At 42.4% G+C, this 27,303-nt stretch overlaps 1 protein-coding gene across 4 annotated transcripts in view; it reads left to right on the top strand.

Annotated features, from left to right (window-relative positions):
* The window catches only part of PRKCQ (protein kinase C theta), a 118,272-nt gene extending 92,868 nt beyond the window's left edge, over positions 1-25,404 (top strand). For 3 of the 4 annotated variants that reach the window (XM_081141544.1, XM_081141547.1, XM_081141546.1), the window contains 6 exons: positions 6,039-6,130; positions 7,731-7,793; positions 8,952-9,090; positions 14,353-14,541; positions 22,947-23,075; positions 23,878-25,104. In XM_081141544.1, coding sequence (XP_080997670.1) covers positions 6,039-6,130; positions 7,731-7,793; positions 8,952-9,090; positions 14,353-14,541; positions 22,947-23,075; positions 23,878-24,033 — 768 coding nt within the window. In that variant the 3' untranslated portion in view covers positions 24,034-25,104. Of the gene's footprint in view, positions 1-6,038; positions 6,131-7,730; positions 7,794-8,951; positions 9,091-14,352; positions 14,542-22,946; positions 23,076-23,877 lie in introns of all 4 variants that reach the window. The other variant, XM_081141545.1, reaches the window with a different exon arrangement.
* Positions 25,405-27,303: the final 1,899 nt, after the last annotated feature.

The raw sequence follows: 27,303 nt of genomic DNA, 5'->3' as shown, positions 1-27,303 counted from the left end.
ACTACAAATATACCTAAGAAACTGAGTGCTGGTGTGACAAACTACCATAGGTATGTAAGTGTACCAGTGGGACCTTTGGGTGAGCCCAGCATCCAGTGTGCCCACCAGGTGTGCTGGCCAAGTGCCAGCTCCACCCCCTCCTGGGTGTTCCTTCCAAACACACAACTTGGGCAGCCCTGATCCCAGCTCTGTGGTCTATTTTGAGACAGGAAACCCCTCCATGTCCTCATGACCACATTGCTAAGGATGTCAAAAAGGCAGCCCCTACAAGTTGTAAGTCTCAACTAAAGCCTTGTTTTGGGGGGAACAGTAAGTAGAAGTAAAGATGTAAATCTTGATGAAGGGGTCCCCACCTCTACTTCTGACACTAGATCAGACTCAGCGCATCAACTGTGTAAGTAAAAACATTGAGAGTCACAAAGGTAGAAAATCCAAGGCAATGTCTTGGTTAAATATAGATCAGAATTATTTAAAAGATTTGGCTTTGAAAACCACTGAAATTAGCACATATGTTATCTGAAAATTGATTTTTTTCCAGTTCTTAGATTAGCAAACTATTTAAATATCCTAATCTTGTATACAGTGATTACCTCCCTTTCTTCATTTTACCAGTATAAATCACTTTTACAGTGAAATTTCAGGTAGATATTTCACAAAGAAGATGAATACAAAGGAATTTAAAGTCCCCCTATGGTAAGTGACCTCATATTTTTATAAGAACATAGGAGAACCAGCTATGCAGGTTTTTTTCCAACCAAATGGAAACTGGAAAATTTAGTACTTTGTACACAGAATTGTTTGCAAAAACACTAGGCTATTTTGAGCTCTTGAAGGTTCTCTCTCTCTCTCTCTCTCTCTCTCTCTCTCTCTCTCTCTATATATATATATATATATATATACACACACACACACACACATACACACACATATACATATATATGACTTTATATAGAGAAATTATTTTATTTATATATAAATATATATAAATGATTTTGCAAGACTACAATAATATCATTTTTAAAAGCTCCCAAAAATATCACCACAGAGCTTTGAATACCTATTTATCTATAGAATATCAGTATCAATTATTGCCTTCAGCTGTCAGAAAATCACAGCAAAACTGTCGCTCTTGTATTTATGATCTGGCATAGAGAGTGGCATGCATGCGTAGGTATATTTATAAACTGGACAGCTGATGGATAAATAAATGTTATTGAGTGATATACCCAATGCTTTCTTGTTAGCCAGAGGCTCTTCAGCATTATTCAATGACTCACTTCTCCCAGCGGCCCTAATGTAACTGTACTGTCAAATCCCAACTAAAACTTCACCAACAGGATGGAAATATGATCAGTGTGTTATTGTTTCATTAATAAGATCAGTGGATGAAGGAAGATCACTTATAGAAGTCACTCTGAAGACCATGAGTGGTATGAACATGAAGTCTTATAGGAACACTCACTTTATATATCAGTCCATCTGAGTTGACAACAGAGGCTATAAGAATCCCATGCGTTTCCTCCTGCAGGAAACTGGCTAAGTAAGGCAACCTTCCTGTTTTAAAATTCACTTTTCTGCCTAGTCAGTGTGGCTCAGCCTTTGAGCATCAACCTATGAATCAGGAGATCACAGTTTGCTTCCCAGTCAGGGAACATTCCCAGGTTGCGGGCTGGATCCCCAGTTGGGGGCATGCAGGAGGCAGCCGATCAATGACTCTCATCATTGATGTTTCTCTCTCTCTCCCCCTCTCTCTGAAATCAATACAGTCATATTAAAAGAAATAAATAAATTTCACTTTTCCAAGGAGCCACTAGGTAGACAAAGTGAAAAAACTCACTGGATGCTTGAACTGGGGCCAGGATCCTAAAGGTTGTGTTCTAATCTAGTGTTTTAATTCTTTTTCAAAATCAGAGATAATACCCTTCTCCCAGCAGGCCTGCTGGCATTCTTTCTAAAAGAATAAGACAGGCAAGATACAAAATACAAAGACCAATCAAAAAGTCATTCTCCTGCCATTCTTGTCTACTCAACACGGTGCTAAATCAGAGTCTATTCTAACCCTTCCTGCTTTTCAGCCCCTGGCCCATGGCAGGATTAATTCAGATGTTAAAGCAGTCAGAACCCTTGGGACACAGAGAAATTTGCCCCCAACCAATAGCTGAGTTCTATTAGCATAACCAGAAGACTACTTAAATGGGAGGAGACCCTCTGACCTCTATTTTATGACCTCCTCTGGGCTGTTATGATGGGCCATGAGCCCAGCCATAATCCTTACCTCTTTTGAGGAAGGTTCAAAGGGAAGACTCATCAATATTTCTTTCATTTTGCTTCAAATATGCATTGTTTCTAGACAAAGATTTCCCTTAAGAATTTTGCAAGCATAACATCTTACCAATACTTATTTTCTCATTTGGGAAATACTCCATAAGTATTATAATGTGCTCAATAGTCCTAGTTTATTAATTTCATCTCTCCCCCCCAAGAAAAATGGGGGGGAAAATAAATGTGAAAAGTAAACTGAAAATCAGGGAGTCTTTTGTGTTACTAAAGGGAAATGAAGCCAAGGATCTCGCCGATACTTCTCATTTTTCAGAGATTGAGACTGAGGCTCAGGGCTGGTGTGATTTACCTGGCCACAGGCTAGTTAGTGAGAGATCAGAGAGAATTTCCACTCCACACATGCTGTGCCAGCATTGCTCACAAATTCTAAGTGTAGGGCAGATTTGGAGCATCCCATCCCCCAACACCATCACAATGTCAACTTTCACTCCCCAAAAGAATCATTTGCATCAGTTAAAGTATTAACTAGGTCTAAAAGAGAGAGGTCTACACTAGTGAGATGTGGGTCACAGCCCAGGAGACCAGGTTTCCCTCGCCAGCCTGCTTTGCATTTTCTCTCAGCTCAGGATCTGAACAGAAAGAACAGACTGGTGGAGATCCATGTCCCTGTTTTCCTCTCTGTTTCAAGAGCCACAGGACTGTGCAGTTTCTTTCTCTGGGAAGGAGCTGCTGTATGTTTTTCTTTTCACTTTTATTTTTATTTATTTTTTTATTGATTTCCGATAGAGAGGAAGGGAAAGGGAGAGAAATATCAATGATGAGAGAGTCATTGATCGACTGCCTCCTGCACACCCCCTACTGGGGATCGAGCCTGCAACCCAGATATGTGCCCTGACCTGGAACTGAACTGTGATCACCTGGACCATAGGCCTATGCTCAACCTCTGAGCCACATCGGATGGGCTTGTTTTTATTTTTTGACTGGCTTTTAAATTGTTTCCTATAATTACAACAGCTACCAGATATCATGTGCATGCTGAGTGCCACCCCTGAGCTCGCTTTCCACATGTATCAGCTCAGGTAATACTCAAGGACACCCTGTGAGGTGGGAACATTATCCTCTCCATTTCACAAATGAAGAATATGAGGCTCAGGAGAGACTGCGTAACTTCTCCAAGCTCTGAATTCGGGTCTGAGTAAGGGCAAAGACCACGATCTTATCAACTACCCTGAGTTCCAGTTCTTCTGGGTTTGGTTCTACCCTACCTGATCCAGAGTTTCTCCAGTGGGCAAACGTTTCTTTTTGATAGTGACCTGCAGGGTTCCTGGCCAGTGGCAGGTCACCTTCAGCTCTGAGAACTCCCTTTCCAGGCATTTATGAAAGTTTAAGGCTATTCTTTTCATATTTACTTTTTATGACTGGGATTTGGGATTCAGCTTTGGAAAGGTTTATCCATCCTTCAAAATGCAATATTCAAAACCCAAACCCCAGGGCTGCGTAGTTTGTATGTACATTCATTTATGCTAACAGTCCCATTGATGAGTGGATTCCTGTGACTTCCAAACAGCTATCAGAGCCCTCTAGACAAGGGCGAAGATCCTCAAAACAGCACCCTCTAGAGGAAGAACAAGTTTCCCCATCCTGCCCACCCAAGCTGGACTTCCAGGCATGGACTGCCCTTATACCCCTCTACAAAGCCTATGGTTTAGCCAGTATTCACCCAAACCAAAGGCTTAAACTGAAGCAAATGCCATCATAAATAACCAAAGACAACCAATGGGCTTTTTTCAGTGTCCCCAGCTTAATATAAAGATGAGAACTGGAACAGATTGTTTTGGAAGGCTTAGTGTAGAGCCATAATGTCTTTTAGTAGGATTAGGTGTGGCATCCAACATGCTATAAATTTCCATTACTACTTAATTAATAATCACTACATCAGTGTGCTCTTCTTGGAATGCCCATGAAAGTAAACTGACCGAGCCCCATGATTTCTTAGACTCTCTTTCACTGCACAAGTTTGGCCCCTCAACCCCCACCATGGGTAAGAGAGCCTGATTTAGACCTGAGCACTGATGGGACTGCTGTGCCCGGGGCGTGCACAAGTGAGGTTGACCTTTTGCCTTGAGCTGCCTTCCCCCACTTTCTCTAAGTCCAAACTGACAATTAGTAAATTCTGAAATTTCAGACTTTATAGGAATTTGTAAACATCATAACAAAGAGAATCTTTCATCTGAACACTGTTATAAATGGTCTCACTTTAAGCTTTTATGCCTTTTACTCTCCTGAATACTTAGGAGATCCCTCCACTGTGTGTGTACAGGTGATCACAGTTTGGGGTAAAAAAGCGAAGGTTAGAAGCTGTTCATCTAGTACTTAATGGCAACAAGAGCTCAAGGGAAGGTGTGCTAATGAGAAAGCAGATGTGTGCTGATGAGGCAAATGATCAATCTCAAAGTATGTTTGAAATACCAATACTTGGATTTATGTCAGCAGAGAATTTAGGCCTGCTTGCAAGAGAAAGAGTGGGCTCCAGAGACTTCCTATCTAAAGTCAACTTTGGAAAAAGCAGGATGGTGCTTACCTTTACTTGAATTATTGAGATAATTGCCACAATACTGGGTTTCCCCAGCTCTGCGGAATGTGTAACAGGCAATGTATGTCACTTGTCAGACCAGAACGCTGTTTCTACAGTGACCTGGTATGCCTCGAGGCCACAGTTAGTTTCACATCAAAACTTAAAGGTTAATTCTGTTAAAAAATCACCCAGGTGAGGTTTTCAGGTGCAAATTTATGCACAGACACGCCACATGTGTCCACACTTTACGGATTACTAATTCTGTGGTTCATGGGGATTCTAAAAAATCAGGGCAAAGTGCTATGAATTTACTTATTGAGGACATATTGTCTCACATAGTGGGAGGTGCTCAGGCTTACTGGAATCGTAACCACCTCTAAAACTCTGACCACACCCTGAAGATCTCAGCTGATGGCTGCCACTAAAGGGCCCCAGCTCTAAAAACACACATGGAGTCCTCCTTTAGGGGCAACACACCCTTAAGCTGTGGCTTGTCACAAGCAAAACCTACAGTGGAGAGAATTAAGGCTGTACTTGATTGTAAGCTCCCTGAAGGCAGGACTGTGTCTCACCCTGGAGTCAGGGCCCCCATTTGTGTTTACTCTCCTATACACTGTCAATTTCACAGGTACACAATCAGCACCCAGTAAGGTCCCAACACCATCCCAGTCAGGCAGGCCCGTCCAGTGGGACCCTGCATCGTACTGTGCTTTGTCTGCTGAGTCCTAGCATACAAGCATCCCAGCAAGCATTCTACAGGCTCCCAGGTTTCTGGGGGTTCAGAAACGCTACAGATCAGCTAAATGGTTTTTTATCTTTTTATAAGTGATCTGACGACAAAATTGGTTCCTGTGAATCATCTACATCCATTTAAAAAGTACTGCTTATGCCTTGGCCAGGTTTGCTCAGTGGTTAGAGCATCAGCCCTCAGATTGGAGGGTCCAGGGTTCAATTCCGGCCAAGGGCATGTACCTAGATTGCAGGCTTGATCCTTGGCCTTGGTTGCAGCTTGAGCCGGATCGATGTGTCTCACTCACATCGATGTTTCTTTCTCTCTCCCTTCCACTCTCTGCAAAAAGCAATGGAAAAAATATCCTCAGATGCGGATTAAAGGAAAAAAGTAATGCTTGTGTCTTTTTTTTTACGAAAGCTAAAGATTGGGGCTGTTTTTGTTTTTCCCCAGGAAAACCTCTTCTTTGTGATGGAATTTCTCAACGGAGGAGACTTGATGTACCACATCCAGAGCTGCCACAAGTTTGACCTTTCCAGAGCCACGTAAGAGCCCTCTAAAGGGCTTGGGGTTTTCCATTGCTCTTAGCAGTTTCTATGTCCCCTCAGTGCCCACAGAATACTCTCTCTTTCCCTGTGGCATTTTCGTTTCCTCACCCAGCACGGCTAACTCCCAGGACAAGGTAACCCCGAGAATATGTCACACGAGGCAACCGTGTCCCTAGTTTGAAGCTTACGTTCTTCTCAGTTTTATCTAATTTCTCTGTTTTTGAAATCAACAATTTAGTTCTTCAAGGAGATGCCCCAATGCCTCAGGCTTCTAAATGATATGAGCATGGAAAAAATGTTTGCCCTTTGTAAAGAAAGCAGTCGAATGGAGCACAGATCTTAAAGGCGGTCACGGGATGGAGCTTCAGCCCAGGCCTTTCATGGAAAGGTCAACGTGAGCCATAAAGCATGTGGCTCCCGGGCATGAGAATTAGGAAACCGGGAGGGGCACTTAGTCTGAGAATAAACCTTCACCTTCTTGGGCAACACTGAACGCCAGCAAAGTTGAACAGGCTGCTGGTGGGACTGCAGCTGAGGGCCCCCTGTCACTCTTCATCCCCAGCCCCGTGGGCCCTCTTTCCTGGGTGGTAAAACCACAGTGACGTTAAAAAAAAAAATGCCACCAGGTCCATTTAAAAGTGCTGGGTACAGACTGGCTTTATTTCTTCAATCCTCTCTCACTCGCCCTTCAGTGCTTTGAGTGGCTGAGTGTGAGCTGAGTTGAAAGATGGCCCTGTTCCCCAGCTCCTGCAGAAACCTTGCTGCGATGGCTGTTTTGTGAGATCCAGTGAGTCACACACTGCTGATCTTGTGGCCTCCAGGAGCCATCCGAACACTGCCCAGAGATAACTGTGTGGGGTATCCACAGCAGAGAAACCATCAGGCATTTTCCACATTGGAGAGGATGCACTCAGTCCAGCTCCCTGCCCGCCCTGTAAGCATGCGAGCCGTCAGATGGGTGCTGTCCTGTTTGCCCTCACTGCCCCCCCGCCGGGGGAGGTGTTTGCATTCCTCCCTGAGGTCAGCAAACCTCTCTTCCAGGAAGTTCTCCCCTATCCCTAGCTTTAGTCCCACGGCTACATTCAGATTCATCTCCTCTCTGTCCCTGAAGATGGAGAGCCCCGTGTCACCTCCCATCTTTCATCCCCTTTCCTCCCTCTTCAGGCTCTATTTCTTGCACAGGAACAAGTCAGTTCTATTGGGAATGACCCTGCATACAGGTCTAAGGGCTCCAAGCAGAGTTTAAAATAAAAGGGAAAATTACTTTCCTATTCTACTATACTATTACGTTTAATGTTTGTGTATGTTTTATTAGGAAAAAAAAGTGATAGTTTGAGCACTGTCCTTTAAAATATTAGAATGAGCACCTGCTGCAGGTAGGACTAACTTAGGGTACCAGCTCTGCTTCATTCTCTCAGGGACGACAGCTTCCTTTTGAAATGGTGTGCACACACAAAATGATGTGTGTGCACACAAAACACAAAGCTGCATGTGCACATTCAGCAGAGGACTGCACAGGGCACTCCCTGGATAAAATGTGGGTTTGGTTTTGTTCTGCTGACGTATTCATGGTGAACCCTGACTTTCCTTCCCTCAGGTTCTATGCTGCTGAAATCATTCTTGGTCTGCAGTTCCTTCATTCCAAAGGCATTGTCTACAGGTAAATTTTACCTCTGAGACAAATACTGCACTCGCTGTGTTTCCTGGCCTGGTTAATGTAATCACTGTGCTTAGTGCCATGAAATGCCCAGGGTGTTTTTGGGGCAGAAAGTTTCACACCCAGGCTTCCTGCCCATGCTGATAACATGGATGATGATTTAATAGCAACCGAGTAAGAAATTCCAGTCTCAAGAGCAATAAGGTTCTGATCTTATTTTGTTCTTTATTCTGGTCCTGACTATTTCTCTTCTCTCCTCCATTGTTCTCATTCCTTCCAGTACTCTGCTTTCTTTCTCTTTGACATCTTGCTGCTTTCTCAATTCCGTCTCCCGCATCTCGTTTTTGCCTGTATTTGCTTTGGGACACCTAGAAATGTTGATCGAATGGTCTCCTTTTGGGTGGGGGAGGAGGGGAGAGGGGAGGAGGGGAGCTCTCCCCCAACACTCAGACGCACCGATGGAAACCTATAAGGTTACACCTTGTAGAAGTGCACAGAACAGCCCTGTAGCCTCTTTTGTGAGCCGATGTCCAAAATTTCTCCACTGTACACCATCATTTCACATCCTTCTTAGGTGAAAGCCACTGTACTTCAATCTCCTTACTTCTTTCCTCAAAACATAGTTGACACTTATTTAACATACCAACCCTCAAAAGCTTACTTGACTGGTTTCTGACTCACTGAAGATTAAGAGGAAAAAGTAAACTTAAAATAAGAAAGGAGCTAGGCAGGAGACTGGCTGACCTGCTGGAGGCCAGCACAGCGAAGCAGTGAGAGGGGACAGTTGAAAACCTGACATAAAGGGAAGACGCAAGACAACTAAAAGGATCCAGGAGAGTAGGATCATGTGCTCTTCTGGGGAATGTTCACAATCCTGACCTGAGGTCGTCAATAAGGGTTAAGCGATGGCCCACATGGACTGTTGACGTCAGCAGCTCTGTGTAATCCAGTCCAGACGCTTCCCTCAGGGATGGTTCGTACTGAGCCCTGGTGCTCACGGAGTTGCTGACAATCCGCCCCCGGTGATCTCTCTCCTTCCAGAGGTGCAGCCAGGGGAGGGCTGCCCTGTTTAGAGTGATGAGACCACCCCTCACATGGCAATCCTAGTTTAACAAACTTGTAATTATTAAAGCGAGGTTTTGCTTTGCTTCTGTTTTCCAGGGACCTGAAGCTAGATAATATCCTGTTAGACAAAGATGGACATATCAAAATAGCGGACTTTGGAATGTGCAAGGAGAACATGTTAGGAGATGCCAAGACAACCACTTTCTGCGGGACCCCTGACTACATCGCCCCGGAGGTAGGGATGGCTGTGCAGCGCCCCTTCCCAGCCCAGCATGCCCCGGGCTGAGCACCACTGCTCCACCCTCCCTGAAAATCAGAACATTTTAAGTATTTTGGTTCAGGATTTGAATTTGTTTTTCTGAGTATTGCATAATTACGGCCACACATAGGGGCTGCTGTTATTATTTTATGGGGAATGGTACTCATGCTTAATTAGATCATCTCTCCAACACTTGAATGGCACAGCAGGTCCTTTCAGTCATGGTTCCTCCCCACCCCCAGCCTTAAAATACCTTCACTCTGCTCAGACCCACCAGAGAAAACAATGGGAAGAACCAGGTGGGCCCTGAGCAGGATCGTAAGCAACTGCCTGAGTAAGTCCAGAGGCATCATTCTGAGACCAGAAAAGCCTACAGTGTGGTTTCTAAGCTGCCACTGTGTGAGCATGGAGAGATTGCTGGCGTGCACTGATGTGTTCCCTCTTCTGGGAAATGAGGACAATACTTATGTCACATGTTACTGCAAAGTTAAAAACAACAACAACAGCAAAAACATTCTAAGCCCCCAGAAAAACCGCATTTGCTCCGAAGGCATCCATCCATCCAACCCTTCCCTCCTCGCTCCTTGTTATGGAGTCGCGCCAGCTGCCACCCCGGGGCGATCAGTTTCCCCCTACGGTGCAGCCGTTCCCATTGCGTAACACTTACCATCACTGCTATTTTATCTTTGGATCTCCCTGCACTGCTGGCTGATTGCTCTAAAGTCAGGGGCTGTGTCTTCTCTTTTCAGTAACTTCTTACTTTGAAATAATTACAGATTCACAAGATGTTGCAAAAATAGTACAGAAACGTCACCCATATATACCCTTCACCAGTTTGCACCAATGGTTACATCTGGTATAACTGTGGTACAGTCAAAAGCAAGAAATTGATATTGGTACAAGAAATTGATATTGGTGTGTATAGTTCTACACTATTTTGTCACATGTAGATTAGTGTGATCTTAATCACTTGTCTATCCAAGGACCAAGTTCAGTGCTTGGCACATTAGGTGATAATAAATAACCTTTGGGATGAATGAACAACCATATTAACAAGTGTGTGGTGATGGTTGTTTGATAGACAGTGTCGGACCTCTGATTTCCTGGGTAAAACAAATTTAGAGCAAATCCCTGTCATTGCCAAAGGAACCGAGGCATCCCGACTCTAAGAAACATGTGGCTTTTCCCTGTGCTGATGTGGTATTTGATTTTGACTTAACCTTGTTTAAATGCAAAATTGGCCTCCGGTCAAAAAGAAATTACCACTTTTAACTTTCCTGTCTACAAATGCCTTACGCTACTTCCTCTCCTTGGATCCTTCTTTCCTCTACATCTTCCAGACCTGGCTTCGGCGACTTCTGTCTGTGTAACTTCAGTCTCTTTCTCTCGTCTCACCTGATTCCATTATTGGTTCCTCTTTTCTTCCTACTGTATATTCTCCAGGAGCAACTGTATTTGTGATCATAGTTTTAACTCCAACATCAGTATGGCTGGGCCAAACTACTTCTTGCTCGGGACCCATACATCCCTGTTCCTGTTTGAAATTTCCAATTAACTGTCACAGGCCATTCAAACAAAATAGGTCCCAAACTCCTTTCTCTGTTGAACTTGCCCCACCCCCACCTGGCCTTCTCCTTTCTTGGCTAATTGCCACACACATCCATCCATCCAGTCACCCAGCCAGGACGCTAGGACTCATCCAAGTTCCCTCCTTCTTTCTTACCCTTCCCAAATCCAGGCACTAAGACCTTCTAAATTTAGGCCTCGGGGACTTCTCAGTCTATTCTCCCCTCCCCAATCTTGTGACTGAATTAAGAATGTCCCTTGATTCCTTCCCAGCCCTCAGAATGAATCCCTTTGCTTCAATCCCCCATACTTCTCCAATTCCTTCCCAGTCCTTACTGTTGGTACCCCACTCCAGGCCCTGGGCATCTTTTGTCTGGACCCCAGCGATACCTGGTTTTCCTCTCCATCACCATCCAACTGACAGTACATCTTGAATCATACACTTTTGCCAATATAGCTTATGTGTTATAAAACATGCATAGAAATAAATATAATCAGGTTGAACTGAGGATGTAATAGTTTTAAATAACTAAATTTTATTATAGTTATTAATAGCACAAACATATTTGTGCTTCATTAAAACAAGAGTAAATAACCGAAAGACCAGGCTTCAGAACATAGTTTTCAACACACTAACTAGGTGACCTCAAGTAAGACATGTAACCTCCCTCAGTCCAATCACTTCCTTTGTTGGTGATAACAGGGCCTACCTCCGAGGCACTTATAAATAAAACATACCCTGTATGGAAAACCCTAACACATATCAGCAAGCATTTGCGGGCATTCTGTTTTAACAGTATGTAATTGAGGACGAATCTACATTTTTTCTCCCTAACTTAAGATTGAAATTCTCCGTTAACATCACCAAGCCTTAGATGACTTAATTTCCACCACAGCTGTCTCCTGTCCTCCAAATTTCTTTTCATTTTTCCTGCCAAATAAGGTTGTTTACAAAGATGTGATGCTCCAGGGGTTTCTGGTTGCTTGGGGCTCCCCCTCGTGGCAGACCCTGGGAATTGCGTGTGAACCAGGCCCCACTAAAGTCAAATTTACCTGAACTGATTGTGCATGTGTGCACGCCTTCATTTTCTTTATCATTCTCCCCGGGTCTACTTTTAGATTATTCCTTACAGCAACATTTACTTTTTCTAAACTTTAAAGTGAACTTTAGCATTTAAATATTGAGCTAAGGCTAGTGGATAGCGTTTTATACTGGAAGTCAGCAGAGATTGCAAAATTCTGTTTGCAACTTGATCTTTTTGTTAATCTTCACCCAAGGATTTTTTTTCCCATTGACTTTGAGAGCGAGTGGAAGGGAGGTAAGGAGAGGGAGAGAGAGAGGGAGAGAGGCATCTATGTCAATTGGTTGCCTCCCCCACGTGCCCCAATGGGAGCGGGGGTTCAAACCTGCAACCCAGATACATGCCCTTGACAGGGAATGGAACCCATGACCCTTGGGTGTGCTGAGCCACACGGGCCAGGTACCAGTTCATCAAGGCAGATATTTATCATACAGCATATCGTCATTTCCATATGACAAAGTACTTTGTCTTTCCTACTTTTCACTGGAGCCTCACAACAACCCAGTGACAAACTACTCGGTAAGGGACTAAGCCAGAAGTAGAACCTGCAGCATTCTGTTTGGCCTTCACAGCTGTCTTGTTGTTGTTTGTTTAATAAGCCTTATGTTAGAGAAAATTTCACAGTATGTCTGAGGCTCACTCCAAGTTGCCTCATTTCCCAAGGACAGGCTTGAGGTCAGGTAGGGGTGGGAGATGGACACTATGCACATTACTCTCTGCATCAAAAAGTTCACCGGCATCAAGACATGCAGCTTTCCTAGAAAATACCGAAGTGTCTAGAGCTGTAGTGTCATTTTCCTTTCCTAAACCCATCTGTACTACAATTCTACCGTTCATTCCAAAGGCCCATTTACAAAGGGGGATGTTCCATTTCAAATAAGGAATGCTACAGTAAAATGACCTCGGTGTGTTTGTGTGTGGCTCACAGGTGAGCTAAGCCTTAAATTGCAGCGTGGAAAGGATGGCCATCCCAAGAGGGTCCCAGTTTTGCTTTGTAAACTTACTATTTCTGTACTAGTATCCCTTCTCCATTTTGTTTTGGGTGATAAAGCAGCTTCCCCAAAACCATCCTGGCAGCAGCAGTCATGAAAGACAGGATTTTCTCTACTCCATTTAAAATTGTGCTCCTACTATGTACTGATTTTTTTTAAAGAACAGTTTCTTGATTTTTAGAAAGAGAGGAAGGGAGATGGAGAGAGGAGCGTCGATGTGACAGCTCCTCCTGCACACCCACTACTAGGGATCAAGCCTGCAACCTGGGCATGTACCCTGACCAGGAATCAAACCAACAACCTTTTGGTGCATGGGATGATACCCAACCAACTGAGCCAGGGCTGTGTGCTGATTTTAATTGTAAAATATACATACCATAAAAGATAGGAGCTTAACCATTTTTAAGAGTATAATCAGTAGTGTTAAGTACATTCACATTGTTGTGCAACTTATCTCCAGAACTTTTTCATCTTGCACATCTGACACTTTATACCTATTAAACAACAACATCCCATTTCCTCCAGCCCCTAGAAACCATCATTTCATTTTCGGTCTCTCTGATGTTGACTACTCTAAGTACCTTATGTAAGTGGAACCGTGCAATATTTGTCTTTTTGTTACTGGCTTATTTCACTTATCACAATGTCCTCAGGTTTCCCATGTTGTATCATGTTTCAGGATTTCTTTCCCTTTTAAGGCTGAATAACATTCTACTGTATATGTAAACCACACTGTAATTATCTATTCATCCACTGATGGACCCTACTGTTTTAGAGAAGGTTCCAGCATGGTCTATGGGGATGAAAAGCATTGAGCAAAGTAACATGTGCACTCTCTATGTTCCAACATTTAAAAGGAAGTTGCTGAAAGGCCCGAGTACAAAGCCTTTTCTGAGAGAAAGTAGATTGGTAAAAGGGTAGAAATCTTTTTTAAAATTAGGTGGGATTCCAGACTTTTAATCTACTTCCCTTAAGAACAGACCAGACCAGATCTACTCAAAGCACAGCTGTCAAGGTATACATAGCGCTTCCAGATCCAATATTTGAACAGGTTGGTATCCTAGTCTGTCTCCCGGCATAGTCACAAGATTTGACTCTCTTAGTTGTAAACCATGACTAGTTAGGAACTAAGGAATGGACTTGTTCAGATGACCTCTCTGGATGCTTGATTACCTACAGAAACTTTATGCAGAAACTCAGGAGAGTAGAAGTAAAACATATGGATTTAGAGAGTTGCCTCAGAGGCACTGGAGAGCTGGGGTAGATACCAGCTTTCTTAGGTCTGAATCGACTGCCTAAGCCCTCACATCACAGATGGGAAATGAAAGCTAATGACACTCAGAGTTCAGTTGTTTCTCTCAAGGCCAGAGGAAAAGTAGAAATTGAAACTCAAAAATGTTTGCTCAATTTTAGCCCACTCATTTGAATCCAACCATTAGTATCTCAAAAGATACCGTTTTCACCGTGATCTTTGTTCAAACTACATACTACTATCATCACCATCAGTTATTTACCGAGCAGCCTTGAAAAAGCCATGCAAGGTGTTCACTCATCAACCTCACTTTTATTCATTACATCTCCGCCTTTTGGTCACGCAGATCCTGCTGGGTCAGAAATACAACCATTCTGTTGACTGGTGGTCCTTTGGCGTCCTCCTCTATGAAATGCTAATTGGTCAGTCACCTTTCCACGGGCAAGATGAAGAAGAGCTGTTCCACTCCATCCGCATGGACAACCCCTTTTACCCACGATGGCTTGAGAAGGAGGCTAAGGACCTTTTAGTGAAGGTAAGAAATGAAGTCATGGAGACTTCTTCAGGTTAGTATTAGGTTTTCTGATCAGTATTCCCATTCACTTCTAAACTCGGATTTATACATGGTAGAGGAAACAATAATTGTATGGAACCGAATTTAAATGGAATGCTCACCGTCTCTGCTTAACTGAGGCACCAATGTGATGGACATTAGGTAGCAATAAACCCTCATGTGCATAATTTACAAAAGAAATGTCCAGGAACCACTTCCAATGACTTTTGGATGCCCTCACTTTGAGATGTAATTAGTCCATTGAACAAGCACAATTTGTGGCTTAAAACTCAACTTTTGTTTCCCCATAGTCTCTATTAAATCTATTCAGTCCAGCTCATCTTCCCTTGCCCCTGGTTGAAAACTCAGACAGGATGCATGACTTTTCTGCTCATTCTTAGGTTAAAAGACAAACCACTTGTTACTGTTAAGTCATAAAACACCACCTCAAATGAGAAATTAAAACTGTTCAGCCCAAGGCATAAGTCATCACATCACTATTAACTCTAAAGCAAAGACTCCTGCTCCCTCTCCTCTGCCCAAGTTCCTGCCTGGCAGCACTCACCTTCGGAGAAGGGAGTGTGGTCATACTGTGTGTCTTTGTTCACTTCCTCTCCTGCTCTGGAGTTTCTGTTTCAGACCGTATCAGCTTAAAAGCAGGGAGAGGGTGGAGGAGAAAAAATAAGGAGAAAAAAACTGTTCTTATACGGCTGGGTGGCTTCATGCTTTTTCAATTTGGTAGGTTGTTAAAGCCAAGACTTTGGTGATGCATCCTATTAGGGTCTGGGAAATCCCTACCACTGGAGACATTTTTGGCTGAAGCCCTTGAGATGCAGGCTGTTCAATGCATTCCCCAGCCCGGCTCCTGTACCAAATCCTAATTCAGCTGCACTCCATCCCACTGGGACTTCCCCTGCTCATTGCCTGCTGAGCAGTGTTTCCTAGGCAGACCAGCTCCCTGCCACATCCCTTTCCTGTGTCCCCTGGAAATCTGATACAGTTTTCACCCTAAAACTCAAAGAGTACAGGTTGTCACCATCTTAGCAGCAATCTCCAGAATTCATCAACAACTCAGGAGTCAATGTACAATGCTACAGATGTGAACTTGACTCTGAGAATCACTAGCCATGAACCAGGAGCTCACAGGACAAACCAATATGGAGACAGGAGCAGCACCTGGGAGCCATCATTAAAGATTGGGACTTTATGCAGAGTCCCAGTTTACCTTTTTTGAGGATGCAAGATACCATCTACAGTATATTACTGTAACAAGTTGTAAATACTGAAAATAAATCATGGCAATACAACATGCTGATTACAGGTAATAATAATCACCACCTACATTTACTGAGCCATCCCAGCAACTCTCTGGATCAGAGGCTAACAAATCTAAAAGAAGTAGACCAAAAATACAGGTGTTTTGAACAAAACAGTGTTTTGATTTCTGGCATCTCAGATCTCAACTAGCTAAAAAAAAAATCATTTAGGGAAATAGTTTTTAGTCTTGCTCTTCTTATATTGCAAAGGGAAATAGGATAAGGTCCTTTAACATTAGAAGCTATCAGTGAATTTTAAATGTAAACTTAGAAAACGATTACCAGGCCTATCTTTTTTCACTAGTCTACTTTTTTCCTCATGAGGAACTACCAGGAATTAAATTTAAAGGGCAAACACTTCTACCTCTCTCATACAATGGATAGCTTGCCTAGGGTATTTGAAATGTTGAGGCCACTCTGGGGCTCCCCTGAGGAAACAAGATGGGGAATCTGAAGTGCTGACAAAGCCCCCATAAAATACTCCCCACCCCCACTTCCCTCCAAGGCTGGTGGTGTTTAAAAGTCTAAGCCAGTCAACTCAGCTTTCACTTTTTCTGACTGTGATCCAAACAGCAATGAACTTAGAAAGCTCCCCAACCAACCAATTAAATTCACTTTTAATGAGTGAACAAAACACATGTAACTGAAAGCTGATTTCAAAATTAACCAATTGAAAAAGATAGTAGCCTGCTTGCATGGCTCAGCGGTTGGGCATCGATCTAGGGTCGAGGAGATCTGGGTTCGATTCCCAGTCAGGGCACAAGCCTGGGTTGCAGGCTCAATCCCCAGCAGGAGGTGTGCAGGAGGCAGCCCATCAGTGATGACTCTCTCATCATTGATGTTTCTGTCTTTCTCTCCCTCTCCCTTCCTCTCTCTGAAATCAATAAAATTAAAATTTTAAAAATGATAGTAAAAATAAGAGCAAGATTATAATGTAAACAATTTTCTTCGCATAAAGCCAAGTCCAAACATTATTACAGTTGCTACATTTATTTTACACTCAGCTTCTGAAGTACTTAACAAGAGGTACATTAGTTGGCTTGGCTGATGTAACAAAATACCATAGACCAGGCAGCTTAAACAACAAAAAATTATTTACTCACAGTTCTGGGGGCTGCAAGTCCAAGAACAAGGTCCAGAGGGGTTGGTCTCTAGTGAAGGCTTTCTGTCTGGCTTGCAGGTTTCCTTCTTGCTGTGTCTTGACAAAGCAGAGCTTTCTTTTCTTACAAGAACGCTAATCCTACTGGAGTAGGCCCCACCCTTATGACCTCATTTAACTTCAGTTACTTTCTTACTCCCAAGTACACTCACACTGGTAGTTAGGGCTTCAAGTTATGAGTTTTGAGTGGATTCAGCTTAATCCACAGCATGAGGGCTGCACTGAGAAAGCCTGAGCCAACAAAACCCACCAGAAAACGGAACCAAGGAAAAAGCCTGTGGGCTGTCTGGAGGCCCTGGAGCTACAGTTGTAATCCACCTTCACCTGTGGATGTTGCATAAAGCTGAACAGCTGTGCTTCCCAAACCCATCTCCACTTTGGGACCTGGGAGAGCTCTTGGCAAGGAGTAAGGGGAAGGAAGGAGTAACTGGGGCCAGGTGGAGTTAAGCAGAAGTTAAGTCCTTGGAAAGATGCTGAAAGCAATGGTTTCAAAGGAATGAAAGACTGGGTAGGAGGACAAGATTATTCCCAGTTGGAGGAGAAAAGATGAAAAGTCATGTGTATGGGATATTACTCGGCAATAAAAAGGAATGAACTATTACTGATATACTGAACAACTTGAATGAATCTCAAGGACATTGTGCTGACTAAAAAAAGCCAATCTCAAAAGGTTGCATACTGCCCAGCCAGGTGTGGCTCAGCAGTTAAGCATCGACCTAGGATCCAGGAGATCAGGGTTCAATTCCTGGCCAGGGCACATGCCCGGGTTTCGGGCTGCATCCGATCAATGACTCATCATTGATGTTTCTCTCTCTCTCCCTCTCCCTTCCTCTCTTTGAAATCAATAAAGATATATTTTAAAAATTTAAAAAAAGATTGCATACTGCATGAGCCCATATATGTAACATTCTTGAAAGGATTGCATTATAGAGATGGAAATAAGGTTACTATTATCAGGGGTTAGGGATAGTGAAGGCAGGGCATTGACTATAAAGGAATATCCCAAGGGAGATCTTTGTGGTGATGGAATAGTTCTCTATCTCATTTGTTTTGGTAGTTATTCAGATCTACACATGTGATAAAATGACATAGAACTAGACACACTGAACCATACTGTACCAATGCCAGTTTCTTAGTCTTGAGATTGTGCTATAATCATGTAAGATATAAGCATTAAGGGAAACTAGGTGAAGGGTACACAGAACATCTCTTTTATATTTTAATGCCCTATGAATCTATATTTGTAGACTGAATGTGCCCCCCCCCCCCCCAATTCATAGGTTGAAGCCCTAATCCCCCAATATGATGGTTATAGGAGGTAAGGCCTTTGGTAGGTAATTAGGTATAGATGATATAATGGGGTGGGACCTCCATAATGGCATTGATGCCCTTATAAAAGGGGGAAAAGTGATCTCTCCCTCCAAGTGAATTCACCAAGGAAAGGCCATGTGATCACACAGCAAGAAGGTGGACATCTACAAGCCAAGAAGAGAGACCTCACCAGAAACTGACTATGCTGATACCTTGATCTTAAACTTCCAGCCCCAAGAACTGTGAGAAATATATGTCTGTTGTTTAAGCCACCCAGTCTATGGCATTTTGTTATAGCAGCCCAAGCATACTAAGACACTATAATCATTTCAAAATAAAAAGTTTAGAAACAAAATCTAAGGCTAAATATCAGCAAATTTAAAATATATATATATATTCTGCAGAGTTACAGCAGCAAGAAAAAGATTTGTTGCTAGAATAGAAAATAAATGTGGTTAAACGGAGCAGAAACCAAGACAATTAAGATAAGGAAGGGAAGAAAAAGGACTCATTGGTGCAAGAGGTTTTAGATCCATGTGGAAGAGTTTGGGTTTATTCTTTCCCACATGAGTTAATAAAAATTTCATGTCCTTGCTCCATGAAATGTAGCTCTTGCCCATATTTTAGCAACTGGGCTGATAAAAATTAGTTTCTATCTTGCAATATTCTGACCGTAAGAACTTGCTTCTAGTTTCATCTGTGCTCCTCATTTTCTCTGTAACTTTTATCTAACAGCCCCCACATCCTTGAGCTCCTTTTTCTGCAAAAATCAAAGGTAATATTTCTGAGAAACTTCCTCTTGGGAAATATACCTAATGTTGTGAAACCCAGGAGCAATGGGTCCTCTGGAAAAGCTGAACAATGCAGCATTTAGTGGCATCTGCTGCACCAGCAGTGTAGGTGCCAGACTATCCCCTTTAGCCCCCATGGCACATGGGTGCGTGTAACACACTGAGCAACTGCACATCAGAGGAGGCTGCACTCCATCAAGAACTACAGCTGTGCCCTGGCCGGTGTTGCTCAGTGGTTAGAGTGTTGGCCTGTACACCAAAGGGTCAAGGGCACATACCTGGGCTGCAGGTTCAATCCCCAGCCCTGGTCTGGGCACATGCAGGAGGCAAACAATCGATGTGTCTCTCTCACATCAATGTCTTTGTCTCTCTTTCTCTCCCTCCCTCCCTTCTATTCTCTCTAAAAATCAATTGAAAAATATCCTCGGGTAAGGATTAACAACAACAAAAAAGAATTACAGCTGGAACACTGCAGCACAGTGGACTATTGCCAAAGACATGCCTCTTTCTTCCCCATTTATTCATCCAGGATGTCCTGTCCATTTGTTTGGAAAAATGATGGAAAACTAATGATCTTAAACAGAAATGCCTCTCCTTTTTATAGAAAAGTATATCTGAGGAGTGGACAGAGAGAGAGAGAAGATTCCAGTGTCAGGTGCTAAGCACGGGGAGGGCCTTCCTCAGCAGCCCAGCACCGCTTTCTTACCGAGACAGTTGAATAAATTTAAACAAACTCTAGCTACATCCTGGCCATTTATGTAAGCAGTGTACTATTTCCTATCAATGTAAACCACCCTTTTGACAGCTTTTATGAACAAAAGCAAGAATTTCTACATGAACATTTATTCCCTCGATGCAAATTCTCTAACACAGACCCAATGAACTCCCGTGAGGTCACCAGTCATCTTCAGGACAGGGAGGGGGGAGGGAGTAATTTGCTGCAGGGCAGAAAAGATGCTAATTTACCCTTGTGTGCAAAACAAGAAAGAATTCTGAGTCTCGAAACTGGAGATCATATTATATTCTCATTATACATTTTATCTTTTAAAATATTTTGTAAAATTTCACAGGTACATATAACAGGCTTTTTGTCATGATCCTCTTGGTACAAATGCCACACGTTACTAGAAAAAACTAATGGAAAACCTAGTATGGTACACACTTGGCCTCCAGCAGTTACTTCTAACTTAATTCACTGAAGCATTTAATTATAACAACATGATCTAGTTTTGGGCCTTTTCTTGAGGCACTTACATCTTCTCTCTAATCTTGTTTCATCAAAATTTCCTTAAGAAGTGGAGGTCAATAATTTATTATGATCATTTCAAGGGAAGAGATATGGGGCAAGTCACTTATTCCCTCTGCTTCTAAAAAATCAATCTACTTTTCCACCTGGTGACTCACACTGGTGATTGAGTCTACAGAAAAATACATTGCACTGTGAACTTTGTGCCTTTTCTGTATGCTGAAGATAAGAGGCTAACAGAAGATGAGGTCTGAAGACATGTAATCTGCAAAGAGAGTGGAAAGACAGCTTACTCACTTATTCAACAAGCATTTATTGACCATCTATTTTGTGTATGGCACTGTGCTAGACTCTGTAAGAAATAGAAACATAAATGGTATCTGCCCTCCAGAGTTTTCACTCTAGTAAGAAGGATAGTCATATATGTGTGTGTATGCATGTGTGTATGTATATGCATAGCTAATTCTCTAATAGAGGGAAGACATTCTGTGAAGCACAGACTATCCAATACCACAAATAGGAAGGGGCTGTTTATAATTTAGGCTCTATCGCTGGCTGGACCTGTGAGCAAGTTTCTTAGTGATTGTGAGCTCGGTTTCCTCAACTGACATAACAATATCTGCTGTTAGAATCTGTTTTCAAAATCAGGATGATGTAGCTAAGGCATCTAGCCCAGTGCCTGACTCTAATTAACCATATGACAATGGATATGACTTGAAAAGGAGGGAGAGCTCACTGTGAGTAGAGGTGATCAAAGAAGCTTCACAAAGAAGAGGGGGTGTAAGATGAACCTGAAAGGTGGGTCAGGATTTAAAGATGAGGAAAAGGAAATGGGAGCAGAATGGGGGGGAGGTATCCTTGCAAGATGGAAGTGTCATTAGCAAAGGTCAGAGGTAGGAAAGGCAGGTGGCATATTCCATGAGTAGACTTGTCTAGACAGTAGAGAGGGTTGCAATGGGAATCGAAGGATGTGTGTTGGCATCTGGCTACAGAGAGCCTGGAACGCCTGCCCAGGGGCTCAGAGGACACTGGGACTCACAGAAGTGTAGATCCCCTTGCTTCACCCTGCATTTTACAGGTAAGGAAACTGAGACTCAGAAAATTTGCCCAAGGCCATGTGGGTAGTCAGCCTCTTAGGATGAGAGTCTCATGTTATTTCCACTGTGCAGTGGTTTTCTAATGAGATGCTTTGGAACTCAAGTTTCCATTGAGAGGCCTCAGTGACCAACTCATGGCAAGGGGAGAGGAAGTAGGACCATGCCCATGACTGACCACTTGCACACACTGGAGTGGTTGCATGAGCATTTCACTTAGATTGCTAAAAAGACTCTCCTAATTTTAAATAAAGAAAGAAATCTCCACTTTGCTACTTTGTTTATTTTATTTTTATTTTTAAATTTTTGATAGAGTAGAGCCTTTGAAGCTTTTCAAATAGAAGGTAACACAAGTAAAGCAGTGTTTTAAAACACAGACTGGCTATTCTTATAAGAGGTAAAAACAAGAGATACCTGCAATTTAAGTGTGAATGGAGGTCAGGTTCTGCCAGAACCTCATGGAAAATACTGCATTTCACCATGGGTTCTCTCTAAGACCCAGGGCCTCCTATGACACCCTCCAACTAGCAATTACTTTATAAATAAACATCTAGCTGATGTAAAAGGGGGATGACAATTCCGGACACACAGGGGAACGATGACTTTTCTAGTTTCATGTCTGGACCCTCCTGTTCCTTAATGCCCTTGACGTGTTTGTTTAAGTTTGAAGAGTTTCCAGGTTTCTTTCCTGTCCTGGCCAATGTTCATTTTGACTTCATGGGGGAAAGTAACAGGAGAAGGGACAGAAGAGGAAAATATCTATGTAACAAGTCAGAGATGAGGAAAGAGGATTTGAATGATTGCTCATCCAGCAGATTTGCAGAATTCAAGAGTGATTCTAGATAATCAGTCGTTTCTCCAAAGCTGCTTAGTTTACTAGGGACTAGGTTACATTATACCAATATAACGAGGCTGTAATTCCAAAAAGACAGCTTTGTAAGAAATCAAACTCGATTAATGGGCACTCAGCCAAACAATAAATAAATTGATCACTTATTCTATGTTGTTGGATTTTACAGACCAGGAAGCAGTGCACGTGTGTGTATGTGTGTGTGTATTGTTATTTCATTTAACCCTCAGAATGGCCCTGTGAGGAAGACACTTCACTCACTTTACAGGTGACAAAACTTGCCAGAGGTCCTGTAAATAACACAGGGTAAAGCTAATTTCAAACCAGGTCTATACAACTCAAAAAATAGCATTTCTAGGGAGTAAGGAAGGAAAATCTCAGACTCCAGAATATTCAAAAGGCTTGTTTCGGGGGAGCGTGTTGCCACCAGTTGACTTGAGTCAACAGTTATTAACGGTAAGTGAAAAAAATAAGGTTAGAAAAGCAAGTGCCAAAAAGCTAGGCCTTTATCTTTGTGAAGTCAAATTCATGTGACTCATACACTAAGAAATGCCACCTCCATCTGAGGCTAATTGGTGCATCCCTCGGGAAGTAATTGCTCCCTTTCTGCTCCTTTTCAGCTCTTTGTGAGGGAACCTGAAAAGAGGCTGGGAGTAAGGGGAAACATCCGCCAGCACCCATTGTTTCAGGAGATCAACTGGGAAGAGCTTGAAAGAAAAGAGATTGACCCACCGTTCAGGCCTAAAGTGGTAAGGAGACACCCTGGAGCAGGGATGGGTACCACCTGGTTCCAGCCATTCTCCCTCTACTCCCAAGCTGCCTGCCTGTCCCCTTGAGGGTGGGAGAAGACTGACTCTCAGTTATGCTTCAAACATAAGGGTTACTTTTGAGAATCTTAGAAAGCTGAATTGTACACCATACTGAACAGAATTTATGAATAAGTGTTTGTTTTTACATTTTCTCTCTTTCTTTGTCATGAGCACCAAATGGACCAGGTGGCTTGAGGAGAGCTTGTCCCAATCTTTGTTGTCTTGGAAGACAGCCCAAGATGTTTAGTAATAAAATTAATGTGGATGGGAGAACCAGTGGCAGTGAAGGAAGTTGATAAAAGAACAGGAATATATAATCTGCAAAACTCTTTCCTTCTACTCTCACCTCCCACCACCCCCACAACCCACCCCCAGCCCCACCACCTACCCACTATTCCCTGCAGACTAAAAGGACAGGTCGAATTGGGGCTCATCACTTTTCCAAAGGTTGCCAGTTCTGCTTCATGTATAAACTATTAGCAAGAAACATTAAATCCTATTTGAATGTTTATGGAATTCTTTTATATGAATTTAATTATACTATTGATAAATTGATGAGTCAGGATTTTAGAGATGTTCAACAAAAACCACATATGATCATCTGTAAGTATTACTTCAGTTTAGTTTGTCTGCAAACACCAGTGCTGTCATACACAAATTATAGCCTCGATAACAAAAGTACAGATAATTAATTCAGTGGCTGATTTTCTTCCCTTTTTTCTCCCCTTAAACTCTGATCAAGAAATCACCATATGACTGCAGCAATTTTGACAAGGAATTCTTAAATGAGAAACCCCGGCTGTCATTCGCCGACAGAGCACTGATCAACAGTATGGACCAGAACATGTTCAGAAACTTTTCCTTCATTAACCCTGGGATGGAGATGCTGATATCCTGAATCCCCACTCTAGACACAGAAGGAATTTGCCTTCTCTCTGTGAACTGGTTCGAGTGATACTCCTTGGGTTCCTTTTCAACTTGGGAAAGAAAAGAAACACTCAACAATAAAGGCTGAGGCCTTTCAGCTCCTCACTGACTTTGCATCTGTAGCAGAAACCAACTCATCTTCACTAATGACAATGCCTTTGGTTTCTCTTGTCATCTTTCACAGCCACTCTTGAAGTTAGGTCATGACTAACCATAGTTATTTACTTGAAAGATGGTTCTTCACACTGTGAAAAATTTGGAAACTTAATTCTGCTCTAATGGTGGCTCTTCACTTGTGCACCAACTGCTGATCAATGAAATACTTGGTGACTCAAGGAACAAAGTGAGAGCAAGCATCTCAAGACTGAAACAGCATGTTGCCTGGTGTAGTAATGGGTTTCATTTAAGCTGCAGACAAGTAACCACTAACCCATTTTTTTCTGTGTACATCTGTGGAAGTGTGAATGGTAGGGGGGAGGAAGCCCTGAATAGGAGTCCTTCACAATAAACATAGCTTTGTAACTTGAGATTTATAAATCCATCATTCTGATTAACCATGAAATTCACAGGAAAGAGGAAAATGGAAAGTGGGAAGAGTTCATGTCACTGATATGGAAGGTTTTAATAGAATACCCACTCTGGTGATCTTGTCAACATAGATATTAAATTTAGAGTTCAACAAAGATAGAATCATGGTACTCCTGCCAATAAAACCTTTCTATCCATCCATTCTCAGTTGATATCAGTACAATGGCAGTCACTCACCCAATACCATCTTCACATTTATTATAACAAGTAAAGAAATGAGTGTATAATTCTTTCAAGAGAAAAATAAAACTGTCCCTTATACCATTACTGATGAATTGATGACTCATAAGTCTCTCTTTAGGCATCACTCAAGATAAAAGACCCATGCATGCTAATTGTAGCAGTCGATCTTGTTTAATTAGAATTCTAACTATACATTTTTAAGTATCTGTGCTGTTTGTATATTTTGATAAAATGTTGTGACTTAATGACAGAGGTGGATATGTAAACATGGAATAAAAGAAAGAAAGAAAGAAAGATGTCTCTTAATAGTTTAATTCCCTACTTGTTCCCCCAAGAACTGGTTCTGTCATTGGGTATCATAGAGATACAGCTAGCATTGAGAGTAGATCTTAAGTGTTCTCACCACAAAAGATAAAGGTAAGTATGTGAGGGTATGGATTCATTAATTAGTTTGATGATGTTGAAAATCTAACAATGTATATACATAGATCAAAACATCAAGTTGTACACCTTACATATATGAAATTTTTTGTCAGTTATACCTCAATAAAGCTGGAGAACTTTTCTTTTTAATTTAAAAAATATGAATACAATAAGGTAAATAATCCCTACATACTGAACTCACCATACATATGTCTCATAGGGCTACTTATTTGTATTTAATGAATGAAGGAGCACGTGCATCTTTTAAGCCCTTGCACCAGTAGGTACCTGAAGCATCAGTGCCAGAAAGGCTGAATCAACTTTTATAGATGGAAGATGCTAAGAGAAAAAAAGCACTGACCAAGGAGATGGAGTGACAGCCCTAGCCAGATGGCTCAGTTGCTTGGAACATCGTCCTATACACCAAAAGGTTGTGGGTTCAATTACCGGTCAGGGCATGTACAAGAGGCAAACGACAGATGATTCTCTCTCACATCAGTCTCTCTCTCTCTCTCCCTTCCTCTCTCTAAAAATCAATGAAAACATATCCTCAGGTGAGGATTTAAAAAAATACTCTAAAAAAAGGTTTTTAGAAAAAGAAGATGTAATGACAGAGTAGCTGCGCTGAATTAAAGACCAAGCGCTTGGCGCCCCCAGTCCCTTGGCCTCCCCTTCCTGTATCTGAGCTGAGGTCCTGTGGTCCAGGCAGACTGCTCACAAGGAACTCTCTGCTGTCCCTTGATGGGAAGACCACAGTGGCCAGACCTCTGCATGGGGAGAGCCCTGAAACCTATCTCTGCCCCAGAAGAGGCCCCCCACTCCCACCACTAGGGGAAACAAAAAAAGTGCCCACTTCTCCCAGCAGAACAAAGATATGTGACTGTGCCATGTAATTCCACCTGTGTGGCCCATCAGCCAAAGGAGACCTCCAACTAGTTTTCAACATTTTAGTGTATTTGTTACACTGATTTTTAGAGTGGATTTGAGGCCAGTTTTATTTTTGGTAATGCGCTATTCTTGGCCTTTTCAGAAAAACTGAGCTTCCTTCTAAAGCAAGAAAGTGATAAGACCTCTAATCTCATGATCACAAACTTAGTCTCTGGGTTACAAACTCACCACTTTTTAAGTAAGTTCTACTTTTACCTGACATCCACTTCTTAAGTTACTGTGAATCTTCCCTCCAGACACGTGTGTGAACTGAGAATAAATCTGTGTCCATATTAATTTTTGTTCATTTTGTGTCACAGCTTTTGTGACAAATGCATATTTAAAACAGTCGTATGTACTTATAGAGTCTGTTTATAGCAGTGTATGATGGTCCTGTTTTAAAATGGGATGGAAGTGTTTTGTTAATTTATGCACATTCTAATTTCCGGAGATGGGACTTTTCTAACTTTGATCACTGGGCCTCACTTTCTTCTCTCCATCTTCTATCATCTTCCCAGAGAGGAGATGTGAAGGCAGATGGCCATGCTTTCCTAAAATAATAAAAGCAATGCTTCATTAACTCTCAGAACCGGAGGACACTCAGCTATACAAATCCCTCAGTTTGCATTTGGAGGAATTTCCAGAAGATAAGTGGCACCCCTGAAGTCACAGCTGGAGAGTGAGGGAGGGAGCAACCCATTCTTTTTTTTTTTTTTTTTGGATATGTTTTATGGATTTTTTTTAGAGTGAGTGGGAGAGAAACATTGATGTGAGAAAGAAACATTGATCAGTTGCCAGCTGCACGCACCCTGACCAGGGATCAAACCCACAACCTGGGTATATAACCTGACTGGGAATCGAACCAGTGACCTTTCAGTGCAGGGACAATGTTGAACCAACTGAGTCACTGGGCCAGGGCAAGGAGCCCATTCTTGAGCTCCTTGCATGCGGTCTTCATGACCATGGCTTCCTCAACAAATTAGAGTGAAATAAGGATTCCAAACGTTCCATAGAAGAGCTTTGGTCTAGAGAAGGGAAGCTGGAAAAGCACCAACATGTATTAAGCATCTTATGTGCCAGAAGGGAAGCAGATATACACAATAACCCCATGAGAGAGGCA

The sequence above is a fragment of the Miniopterus schreibersii genome, assembly GCF_964146895.1.
Source record: "Miniopterus schreibersii genome assembly, chromosome: 1".
NCBI lineage: Eukaryota > Metazoa > Chordata > Mammalia > Chiroptera > Miniopteridae > Miniopterus > Miniopterus schreibersii.
Note: the sequence above shows the minus strand (reverse complement) of the source record. Positions and strands in the feature narration are given on the sequence as shown.